Consider the following 12,699-nt stretch of genomic DNA (forward strand, 5'->3'; position numbering starts at 1 on the left):
CCACAAAACTGTATGCATGTGTGTTTCATGTCAATATCGTAATAGATGCATCATCTTCAAATCAAGGAATACAGGCGTGGTGGAAAAACGTCCCGAGGTGAAGTTGAACATAAACAGGAACATTGCAGCTGATGGTCTTGGTTGCGGGCGGGGGTGGGGGAGGAGGAGAGATATTAGAGAGAAAGATTAGCTAAGGGGACACTATAACAATCATGGAGAGATTAGGACTGAATGAAGATTGGCTAGTAGAGGATAATATTACCAAACAGAGAAATGTGATGAGTTAAAGAAGGTAGATCTATGCCTCTCCTCATCGCGAGAAACTGGTGCCTGAAAATGGAAGTGAAGAATAAATGGAAAATTGCATAATAAACATATAGGTGCTCCAATCCACAAGGGGGCCATGTACCTATGCTCCAGTTCCGAGACACAACTTGATAGATTTCTTTTGCCACATCCATAATTTGGCGGGCAGGGTGACGGGAGTCTACTGCTAGATTCCTCCTTGCCATGGCCAGGTGTCGATGCACCTTTCAAGAAATTATTCAGTTTCTGTTGACATTCTTTTTAGCGTTACGGGTAGACAGGTACTGTACGTAGATATAGCTGGTACCATGCATGGTGCCATGTCAGTGTAGGATTCTATTGTACGTGTCTTTCTTGTAGTGACACACACACACACACACACACACTTCCCTGACTGTACTATAGTACATGCCTGACATGGACACCGCCCCCATCTGCCGTCAACCCAATGCCGCCCCGCCCCACAACCCACCACTGTTACCGGAACAATTCCGCGGGACACATTACGGGTGATCTCTTGGGCTTTCTATGTGTTTCTAGGTGTCTTCATGACTCTGGGAGGAGTAGGAGGAGGAGGAAGAGGAAGTGGGGGGAAGAGGTGGAGTATGAGGGGGAGGTAATAGAAGTTACCAGCAGACGTGAAAAAAAACTCGGTCTTAGGGTACAATTTTTTCTGCTTTATTAATGGAATTGACATTGTTTTGATATTTGATATGTTATTATCAAGATGTAACAAGCCATAATACAAACGGGTCTAGCTGTGTTTTTGTTTCTCCAAAGAAATTATTATTCTTTATAAAAATAATATACTTTTTTTTTATGAGCATGTCTATCTGATTGTTTTGGTGTTTGCTATAAAACTTATCAAGTATGAGAAACATGACCCAAGTAATGATCACCAAAAATATCTAGTCTAACTATTCGTATTTTTATTTATCTATTTATATATTTATATATATATATATATATATATATATATATATATATTTATATATATACATTTTTTTTTTTTTTTTGTCAAAATGAAAAATAAGAATGTTTTATACGACGAGGAATTTATGTATATATTGTTTATATTTGCGGAAAGTAATTTTTTCTAACATTTTCAGAAAAGGTAATATATGTAGTCTGGCTGAGTTTTCATCTCGATATTTTAAGGTTTGTTGCGCCGTTGATTCAAAATAAGGACCGTTTGTTGGACAGCGCTCTCTTGTTACTGGACTCGGTACGGTTTATATGTATTGGGTGTTTGTAAGAGTATTTGTCGCATCAGAAAATGTTATGCATTCCAGGCTGGGTGCTTTCTTTCTTTTCTTGATTTTTAAAATGAATTACGTACGTAAATATTGGGCCACAGGGGCAAATCAGATCACTCCATCAGGGTTTACCTACACTCCCCTGTGTTCCCAGACTCAGGGAGTGTAGGAAAGCCAGAATTAATCACCAGTATAGATGAATAACTCACAAGGTGCCATGATCGAATGAGGCAATGATGTCCCCATTTAGATCATCACGTCATCGAGCCCAAACAGACGGTGTCCGCGCCCACCCGGTGTCTCTTCCCTCAATATTTTAATCAATTTCCACGGTTTTCAGGTCATTTCCAGGTATTTCTCTACAGTTAAACGAGTAGAGGGTAAGAGGAAGAGGGAATGAGGAATGGAAGTGTGAGGAGTATAGTAGTAATATTAGCCGCAGCAGTAGTAGCAGTTGTTGTTGTAGCAGCATTATTGTTAAGGGTACATTGTAAGTGGTGTGTGTGTGTGTGTGTGTGTGTGTGTGTGTGTGTATACCCAAGGCCCTTTCAATGGGCAGATTGTCAGTCAATGGAATCTCTTTCATCACCGTGGTCTTTTCGGACTGTGGTATGTATTGTAGAACTCCATTGTGATTACTGGCCCACTTGGTAAGTTTGAAGCCCCCTTTTGCAGCAGTTTCCTTAAGCGGTGTACCACAATTGTTGCCTTGCTTGTGGAATCTACTGAGTGTAAGAGGTCATCTACATAGAAGTTACGGCTAGCTTTCCTGATAGCTGGGTGAAGGCCTTGACCATGATCTCGAAAGGTTCGTTGTAGAGCGTATGCTGCACATGATGGGCTTCACACTCCTCCGAACAAGTGTACCTTCATTCGATAAGTCTCAGAATTCCCATACATTTGTTTGCTTGGCCACCACAGGAAACGCAGCGCATCCCTGTGTTCTGGGGGTACTAGGACTTGATGAAACATAGCCTCAACATCTGCCATTATGGCTATTCTGTCTTGGCGGAATCTGAGAAGTATACCCATTAAGTTGTTGTTCAGGTCAGGTCCTTGCATTACATGTTATGGGTCTGGGTGTCTTTTAGTAACTCAAACAACGGTGAATATTCTCCACCAGATGAGCGGCTTCACAGCACGTCCTCTCCTCTCGGATCTGAGGTGTATTCTTCCTACGGGCCCCACTGTGACACCCAGTTGCCCTTTTGCATGTCAATAGGTCACTGGTGCTGGCTACTCCCACAAGGCGTCCTTCTTCGTTTAGTCCTTGGATCAGCACTTCTTAACCCTAAACATGTGTTTTGCTCTCCTCCTCTCCCGCTCTCCCTCTCTTCATGGCGATAACACTAACATAGATGGTTTGGTACTGTGTTTGGATTCCCTTTGTAGGATTACTGACCTGGAGAAAGTGTATTATGAGCAGAGCTGGGCGTTGTGGTACTAAGTTGCAACTTTGTTACTTTGACGCACCATGAATTTTGGAGTCACAAAGTTGAGAGTTGCACACATTTTAAAGTCGGACTAAGGAAACTCACACCGTCAATTTTCTGCGACTTTTTTAAGACTTTTTCTTTTTAAGGAAATTGCCTTGGCTGGAGGGAAAGATAGACCAGGAAGATATGAAGGAGTTGGAGGAGGAGGAGGAGGTAGATATTAGGTTACACTGTGTTTTACCTAAAAATAATAATCATGATAATTGTGTTTCTCTGCCTTATAAAAGCATGTTTCTGTTATCATGCTAAAGTTTAATTTGTAAATTGGAAAAAAAAATTGCAGTTACAAAGTCACAAGTTGCACTGGGGAGACCAAAAATAGTCAGAAAGTCACAGTCACACCAGATTCGGCAACAGTCACTAAGTCAAATTAGCTGCACCCAAAAAAATAAAGTTGTACCCAGCTCTGATTATAAGAGCATTATGACCCCCTCAACCAGCCCCACATGGCCCATCAGCCAGCACCACATAACCTCCAATTTCAGCAACCCCATACAAACAATCATTTAAGCCAGTCCCACCCAGCCCTCAATACCAGAGCCCCACAACAGGGTAGAGCAGCAAAGCAGGTGTGTATGTCATTTTATTTTGTACTGTGGACAGTTTCAATTAAACAAACCACCTTGATGGATTCTGACTGACTGACTAACTGACTGACGGCAAGCTATCAGTAGTGTTCCCTGGGAGTGACAAAAAAAGGGAGGCAATTCACAGTGTGCTATTATAAAAAGGTATAAAAACTGCTACTTTGTCACATCCATGTACTGACTTCACCCTGGGAACTGAAAAATGCAGACATTCACTGAGGAAGCCTGCCACAAGCAGTACTTGGCTAGAAGTGGAGAGAAAACAAACTGCCACAGAGAGCAGAGTAGGTAGCATTGCCGTACATACACGCTCACACAGTTATACACGCACATATATAGTAATGATGTCCTATATAACAAGGCTTGAAGCTTGACAAGACAGTCACCAAAGCTACTTAGCAAGGATCACCTATCCCTCAGGTCACCACAAGGTCCTCTCACAAACACAAGAACAGACACTGAAATAAACTTGGCCACTCCTTCCTTCCCTTGCTTTTGCCAGGATGTGGCACCACACACACACACACACACACACACACACACACACACACACACACACCAGCAGTAACTCCTGCTGGCTGTGTGCTGCCAGACCTTATATGCCGGCTACTCAAAATAATGTGGAAATAAAAGATTAAACTAAAGATTAAATAATAATAACACAAGTGAGCAAGTACGTGGTTGGTTGGCACAGAGAAGCACAGACACAGACATAGACACAGCAGGCAGGCCACACAGCACTCTGCTTAGTCACCTGACCTGCTTGTCAGGAGCTTGAGGCAGGTAAAGATAAGGTGGAACTTTGTTTGTCATTGTTCAAGGAAATGTATATCATAATTCAGTCTGTTGTTATGATGTACAAATGTAGAAACTGTATGCATTAATACCTTACAAGAATTACATTGTTTCCTTGATCATTAAGAATTGCAATAGAAAAACAGTTAACTACATTTGATTCTAATTTCAGAATTTCTGAACATTATGTAGTGTATGTACCTCACTTGTGTGGCAGTGTGGTGGTTGTGCTTCTCAGTGTAATTCACCTCGGTCGCCTGCTGGTCACCCAGCCAGTCTTCCCCATTACAGAGCGAGCTCAGAGCTCATAGACCGATCTTCGGGTAGGACTGAGACCACATCAACACACAACACACACCGGGAAAGCGAGGCCACAACCCCTCGAGTTACATCCCGTACCTATTTACTGCTAGGTGAACAGGGGCCACAAATTAAGAGCCGCGCCCATTTGCCTCGCCACTTACCGGGACTCGAACCCGGCCCTCTTGATTGTGAGTCGAGCGTGCTAACCACTACACTATGTGTGTGTGTGTGTGTGTGTGTGTGTGTGTGTGTGTGTGTGTGTGTGTGTGTGTGTGTATGTGTGTGTGTGTGTGCCTCACTGCATGCCACACCACAGCTTTCTATGCCTGGCCTCCTGCAAGGCACTTGCCCAGCCAGGGCACAAAAATGGAAAAATAATAAAAAGATATTTTCACAATTCATTCAAAATCTACTTTATTTCAAATAATTGGGTACCCAAAGAAACAAGTGAGATGAGACACTTAAGTTATATGCTGTGTGCATATTGGCTATAGAGTATATTGGCAAGAAGCTTAAAAAATGTCCACCAACTAAAAAATAAAAATAAATAAAAATAAGGAAAAGAAACACGGGAAACCATCATTGAATTTTGTTTCTCCCAAATGGAAAGAAACACGCATGTGTGAGACGAGCGAGTCGAAACAAAATGGAATGAACGTTTCCTGAACAAAGAACAGCAGCGTGGCAGTGACATCCTCCTGTCACTCTATCTGGACCATTCCTCCAGCCCAGCTGCTGGCTGGCTCACCTCTGGCTGCAGGCACTGCGCTGCACCGCACCCCACTGGCTGGCCACTCCACCCTGCTGCAGGACACACGGGGCGGGGCCAGTGGGGCAGGGCGGTGCAGCGCAGGGCCTCGCTTGCTACACACTCAACTACATAACGAGACGGTAATGCGTCCTCAGGTACAACAAAAATGGCTTGGCGGCCGCTCCACGCACACCTCCACCTCCCAAATGCCAGACCACAGCAACAACAACAAAGACCATTAGGATCAAAGTGTCTGACTGTAGGAAAATATATGTTAGGCTACACCTTTTCTTATCTATGTAGTGTACAGGTACTCCCCACTGTGCCATTCACCACTATGTACAGTGCATACCTTACTTCATTCTCACAAGCTTTCTTCTTTATTCACTCTTGCCTCATAAACCTTTGCTTAGGCTTCATTCTTATCATCCCATGCAGTGCACACCCATTTTCTTTTATCATTACTATTATTATTATTATTATTATCATGATAATTTTTATTATAACTTATCCTTTACTTGTTTTATTTATTTCATTACTCTTCACTGTTTTGTGTGTGGCGTCACAGTGAGTCCCCAGCCGGCCACTGTGGTGAGTCACACTCTGGACACTGTGGACTCAACACTAATGTGAGAGTAATTATAAAGTTTACTTATGCTTATTTTATATTACTTATTGCTTTACTGTTATGTTCATTATATTAATGCAACATGTGTTTTATTACTTTAGACAATAACAGTTTGTAAATACAATATTTTGTGTTTTTCATGGGTGTTCTAGGGCACACAGACAAATCATGAACATATTCCTACTTTTTATTTTCAACTTTAAGTTTGCTAAACAATCATTTGCTCTACAATTGCATTTTTGTGAACCTAACCCAACTGTACGTGAGGGAGTACCTGTACTGCACTTGTTTTGTGAGGACAGTCCTGAGTGTTTAGTGTCATAAATACTGGCAGGTGAGTGGCGGCGTGGACCAGCGTCAGCCTCACAGGGAGATGCCTGTCAAGGCCTGCCTGTCCTCGCCACTATGCACTGAACCCTCCCCACAGATGCACCAGTCCCCCACAAGTCACGGCCAAAGAACGCGATGCTGGAGGTGGCAGTGACACTCCCCGGCCAGGTGGTGCTGGGGTGGGTGCACCTCGGGGAGTGACAGACGCGAGCAGCAGAGGCGCAGCAGCAGTGTTGTCATTGGTTGGTGGTGAGGCAGTGCTAGTTCCACTTGTTCTGGGGGGAGCTGCCTTGGGAGAGGTTCATCAGCAGGGCCACTCCCTTGTCCACCTCAAGGTCCTCATCCAGCATCCGGGCCAGCTCTGCCTCGTTCAGCCGCACTCCATGAGCGTTCCCTGCAACACACACACACAACTTTACACCTACACCACATGACGGACACAACACAAACCTAATCCCATAAACACAACAACTAGATCAACACACTAAACACACCTCTTAGTCACACACACACACACACACACACACACACACACAAATAGAAAGAAACAAAAACTACAAAAAGGAAAAAATAAAAAATAAATAGCAACTGAAACAAACCTGACACCTGAACAAAACCCACACACACACACACACACACACACACACACACACACACACACACACACACACACACGGCCCGGTAGCTCAGTGGTTAGAGCGCTGGCTTCACAAGCCAGATGACCGGGGTTCGATTCCCTGGCCGGGTGGAGATATTTGGGTGTGTCTCCTTTCACGTGTAGGTGCTGTTCACCTAGCAGTGAGTAGGTACGGGATGTAAATCGAGGAGTTGTGACCTTGTTGTCCCGGTGTGTGGTGTGTGCCCGGTCTCAGACCTATCCCAAGATCAGAAATAATGAGCTCTGAGCTCATTCCGTAGGGTAACGTCTGGCTGTCTCGTCAGAGACTGCAGCAGATCAAACAGTGAATTACACACCTGCATGCTCCAGAAACAGGCCCTTGAGCAAGCCTAGTTCCTTGTTGAGAATCTTAATGTTCTCCTCCAGTTCTTCATTCTCGTTCCTCAGCTGAGTGACGCGGTCCACCATTTCCTGCGTCTTCTTCTTCGTCTTCAAACGCGACTTCTTCACTGCCTGGTTGTTGCGCTCACGACGTCTGAGAGAGATAGAAAAAGAGAGAGAGAGAGTGAGTGTGTTGAATAGCTTGAACACAAAATAAGGCAAAGATGGAATGAAATGAAAAAGATGTTGATGAATTAAAGATGAAGCAAAACAAATAAGGAAAACATATGATGATAGATTAGGAAAGGAAGAAAACAGGAAACCATCATAAAAAAAACAATAAATAGACAAAAAATAAGACTGATGAAATAAATAGATAAATAGATAAAGCAAAAAGATTAAAGGGTACAAAGGGAGAGGTGTGTGGTAAAGAGGGAGGGGGGGGTGTGGTGAGAAGAAGATGGTGGGTGAAGGAGTCGCGTAGTAGAGACGGTGTGGTGAGGGGCTGTGTGGTGAGGTAGAGTTGGTGTGGTAGAGAACTAGAGATGTGATGAGGGGCTATGTGGTGAGATAGAGAAGGTGTGGTGAGGGATGTTGGTGTAGTGAAAAGCTGTGTGGTGGTGAGGAGTTGTGTGGTGTGGTAGAGGTGGTGTGATGAGGGGCTGTGTGGTGTAATAGAGATGGTGTGTTGAGGGCTGGTGGTATGGTGAGGGATGTTGGTGTGGTAGAGATGGTGTAGTGAAAGGCTGTGTAGTGTGGTGAGAAAGAGAGAGAGTGGCAGTATACAAATAAAAACAGAAGAGGTTGATAGGTACACAAAAAAAAATCATAAACAATTTCATCCATTCACACTTTATATGTAAGAGGAGAAAACTGGCCAAGGGCAACAGAAAATTAAGAAGAGAAAAAAGACAAACCCAGTTGATTTGCAGGTCCAAAAGTTAGCCAAAATGAAGGGATGAATGTCTTAAAACCTCTCTCTTACATGGTCAAGTCATAGGAAGATGGAAATACAGAAGCAGGTAGGGAGTTCCAGAGTGTAGAGAAAGAAATGAATGACTGACTAACTCTTGAATAAAACAAAAACAAACAAACCACACACACATCAAAATTCACAAACAAGAAAAGATTTATTCATTTTTACCACTATGATGTAAAAAAAAAAAAAAAAAGAGAGAACAAAGATTTATGGGAGGACACAAGACAAACAGAGCAAAAATATAATAAAATAGTAAATAAATAAGAGATTAGATAAAGGATTGGTAGGAGAAAAAAAGTCAAGCAGAGAGGACCAAAGCATCACAGCACACAGGGTAAAAAATGCTAACAAAATGCAAGAATAAAAATATAAATAAGAGAAAGCTTAGAAGGAGGAAAAAAGACAGAGGGCCAGTGTATCATAGCACAAAGAGAATGAAAAAAAAAAATAATAAAATAAATAAATAATAATAATAATAACAATGATGAAATAGAATAAATAAATAAGTACATAAATTAGAAATGAAAAAAAAAGTTTGGTAGGAGGAAAACACAGAACCATACCGCAAGGAGAGGGAAAAATATAAATAAAATCAAATAAAATATGAAATGAAATGAAATTACATAAAATAAAATAAATAAGTAAGAAATAGGAGGAGCTTAGTAGGAGGAAAACACAGAGGACCACATTACAAGTATCATAGCACAAAGAGGGGAAAAAATAATGATGATAAAAAAAATGAATAAATAGATAAAATAAAAAAATATATTAAAAAGTCTAGTAGGAGGGAAAAAAGGACAAAGGACAACATTACCTTAGCACAAAGAGAGGGGAGGGGAAATAAAATAAATTAATTAATTAAATAAATAACAAATATAAAAAAAAATATGGTAGGAGAGACAAAGAGACAAAGATCACAAGCCACAGCACCAAACAACCACAGCACCACATCACCACAGCATCAAACTACCACAGCACCACAACACCACACCAACACATCACAACACCACACCAACACAACACCACACCACCACATCACAACACCACACCAACACAACATCACAACACCACAACACCACACCACCACATCACAACACCACCACATCACAACACCACACCAACACAACATCACACCAACACAACATCACAACACCACAGCACCACCACAGCATCACAACACCACAGCACTCACTTGCGGTACTCTTCGGTGTTCTTGACGATGCGGCGCGAGGACATGCCACTGTGGGACGACTCCTCACTGCTCTCACCACTAAGACCTTCCATCTTGGGGGACATCACTGATCCTGGAAGAGAGAGGAGAGTGAGAGGGAGAACAGTGAAATATATAATGGTATGTAAATATATGGTATGTATTTTTCTGGAGAGAGAGAGAGAGAGAGAGAGAGAGAGAGAGAGAGAGAGAGAGAGAGAGAGAGAGAGAGAATAAAAAAACAGACAAGGAAATGAAGGAAAAGGAAAAAATCAATAAAAATAAGACAAGAAAACAAAATAAGAAAAAAAAGTATATAAAACAATGAGACAAAAACAGCTTGATAAAATAACAAAGTACAAGAAAAAAGAGAATAAGAAGAAAAGAAGGAAGAAAAAGGGGAACAGAGAAAATAGAAAAAACCCTGAGAACAAGTTTTTGGAAAGAGAGAGAGAGAGAGAGAGAGAGAGAGAGAGAGAGAGAGAGAGAGAGAGAGAGAGAGAGAGAGAGAGAGAGAGAGAGAGAGAGAGAGAGAAGTAAATGAGCCTCAGGAAGGTTATAAACAATGTGACCAAAAAAAATAAAAACAAAAATAATAAAATAAATAAGATAAATAAATTTTTTTTTTTAAATAAATGAAAGAGGAAAAGGAAATTGACGCACCCTGAGACCTCTTACTAATGTGATGCGGAATGGTGGTGGTGGTGGTGGATGAGTCAAGAAGCAGCAGTAGAGGTGGTGGTGGTAGTGGTGGTGGTGGTGGTGGACACAAGCTGAGGGTGGGCAGCTGTCACCAGGGGAGCTCCCCCCAACAAACACAAGCCTCACTCACTGGCTCAACCTGATGGAGGGGAAAGAAAATGTGGTGAGGTTGGTTGGTGTCTGGTGTGTCTTGAGTTACCAACACCAGCAGGAAAAAATAAAAAAAAATAGATAAAAAATAAGAGTATATAACATAAAAACAATCACTGGGAGGGTAAAAAGAAATAACAATAAATAAAACAAGATAAATATGTTTATCAAAATAGAAAAAAGGATAAGCTGTGGTGGTAGTAGTAGTGGTGATGATGGTAGTAGTAGTAGTAGTAGTAGTAGTGGTGGTGGTGGTGGTAGTAGTAGTAGTAGTAGTGGTGGTGGTAGTAGTAGTGGTAGTAGTGGTAGTAGTAGTAGTAGTAGTAGTAGTAGTAGTAGTAGTAGTAGTAGTAGTAGTGGTTGTAGCAGCAGTGGTGGTGGTGGTGGTGGTGGTGGTGGTTGTAACAGTAGTAGTAGTAGCAGTAGTAGTAGCAGCAGCAGCAGATGGTGGTGTAGTATTAGTGGTGATGGTAGTAGTAGTAGTAGTAGTAGTAGTAGTAGTAGTAGTAGTAGTAGTAGTAGTAGTAGTGGTGGTGGTGATGATAGTAACAGCAGCAGTAGTAGTATTAGTGAGGATGGTAGCACCAGCAGTGGTAGTCACGGTATTAAGAGTGGCAGTAAAACAATGGACTTGGTTACTACTACTGGAAGAATTAAAATTGTCTGCCCATCCCTTGGCTAATATTTCTCTTGTTATAATCGATGTTCACTCAACAGAAGCAAAAAGTAAACCAAAACAAAGCAAAAGATATATGAGTAATATTTAACAGTAACAAAAAAATAATAATAAAAAAAAATATAGGCAACATTAACAAAAAGATATAAATAAGAGTAATAAAACACACAGAAGAGAAAATTTGAATAAAGTTAACAATAATCAAATAAAAAAGCAATAGTTAATAATCTAACAAAAAATAGGATACAGATAACAATAATAAAAAATAAATAAAAACACAAGTAACAGTAATGAAATATATATAAAAATAGGTAAAATATAATCAACAGTAAAAAATAAAAAATTGAATAAATATTATCAACTTTCATTTCACACTGATCATTTTTTCCCTTTTCATTTCCATCTAATGACTAATATTTCTTTATTTCCTGCTTTTTCTTCTCCCTCTTCCTGCTAGCCAACTAAAGCTTTCTTACAACCAGTTTTCTTACACTCGTATTTCTTCCCCCTCCAGCTCCTCCTCCTCCTTCACACTTACACAACCAAATATCGACATCATTATTTCTCTCTCTCTCTCTCTCTCTCTCTCTCTCTCTCTCTCTCTCTCTCGTCACTTGATTCATGTTTCTTCTTCTCATCCTTCTTTTCTTCCTTCTTATATTTTCATCTTTCCCAAATTTCTATCCTATTTGTTTATCTTCCTCCTAACTCCCCCTTCTCCTCGTCTTCTTTACTCCCTAACTCCTCCTCCTCTTCTTCCTTTTTGTCTCTACTTGTTTCTTTATTAATTGATCTTTTCTCTTACTGCGAGTCATCACGTCAGCTTCATTTACGCAACACTTATGACGTCATCACCCACTGACGTCAATGATAAGGCAGTTAACGTTGCCACACCAAAATTTAAATGCTAGCAGTGATTTGTACCTATTTATTTCGCTAGTTGCTGCCCTCAGACTAAACTTAAATGCTAGTGGTGATCTCTATCCATTAATTTAACTAGTTGTCTCCCTCACACCAACCTTATATGCTAGTAGTAATCTATACCATATTTATTTTGCTAGTTGCCGCGCTCATACCAAACTTATAGCTAAAGTAGTTCATAGCTATCTATTTTTGCTAGTTGTTGCCGTCAGACTTAACTTAAATGCTGGCAGTGATCTATATCTATTTATTTTCCTAGTTGCCTCCCTCACACCACAGTTTAACCCCTTTAAGTACTGGGACGCATTTTTTACCATGAGTTTTGTGTGTGATTAGACCATTTTATTGACATTAAGAAGAGTCTATGAAGGTCAGAAGATTAATAGCCAGAATCTTCACTATTTCAATGCCCCACATAAGTTTCTGAAGCTGTCTAAAATCACCAAATAGCAAGCAGAATAAATATGGAAATGCGTCCTGGTACTGAAGAGTTTAAGCAGGCAGTGATCTATCTATGTTTGGTAGTTGTTAATGAAAAACGGCGGGCTGGGCTGGGCTGGGCTGGGTAAGGGTAGGCTAAAGTATTGTTGAGTTAAATGTCTGTCCGTG

The 12,699-nt window shown here is 41.1% G+C and overlaps 1 protein-coding gene across 3 annotated transcripts in view; it reads right to left on the bottom strand.

The window, feature by feature from the left end:
- Positions 1-5,140: 5,140 nt before the first annotated feature.
- The window catches only part of LOC123507884 (CCAAT/enhancer-binding protein gamma-like), a 33,302-nt gene continuing 25,743 nt past the window's right edge, over positions 5,141-12,699 (bottom strand). For 2 of the 3 annotated variants that reach the window (XM_045261186.1, XM_045261171.1), the window contains exons 2-5: positions 10,305-10,482; positions 9,624-9,735; positions 7,428-7,606; positions 5,141-6,846 (exon numbers count right to left, since the gene is read on the bottom strand). In XM_045261186.1, the coding sequence (XP_045117121.1) occupies positions 6,713-6,846; positions 7,428-7,606; positions 9,624-9,727 (417 nt within the window). In that variant the 5' untranslated portion in view covers positions 9,728-9,735; positions 10,305-10,482 and the 3' untranslated portion in view covers positions 5,141-6,712. The remainder of the gene's footprint in view (positions 6,847-7,427; positions 7,607-9,623; positions 9,736-10,304; positions 10,483-12,699) is intronic. The other variant, XM_045261178.1, reaches the window with a different exon arrangement.

The sequence above is a fragment of the Portunus trituberculatus genome, chromosome 3 (assembly GCF_017591435.1).
Source record: "Portunus trituberculatus isolate SZX2019 chromosome 3, ASM1759143v1, whole genome shotgun sequence".
NCBI classification, from domain to species: Eukaryota; Metazoa; Arthropoda; class Malacostraca; order Decapoda; family Portunidae; genus Portunus; species Portunus trituberculatus.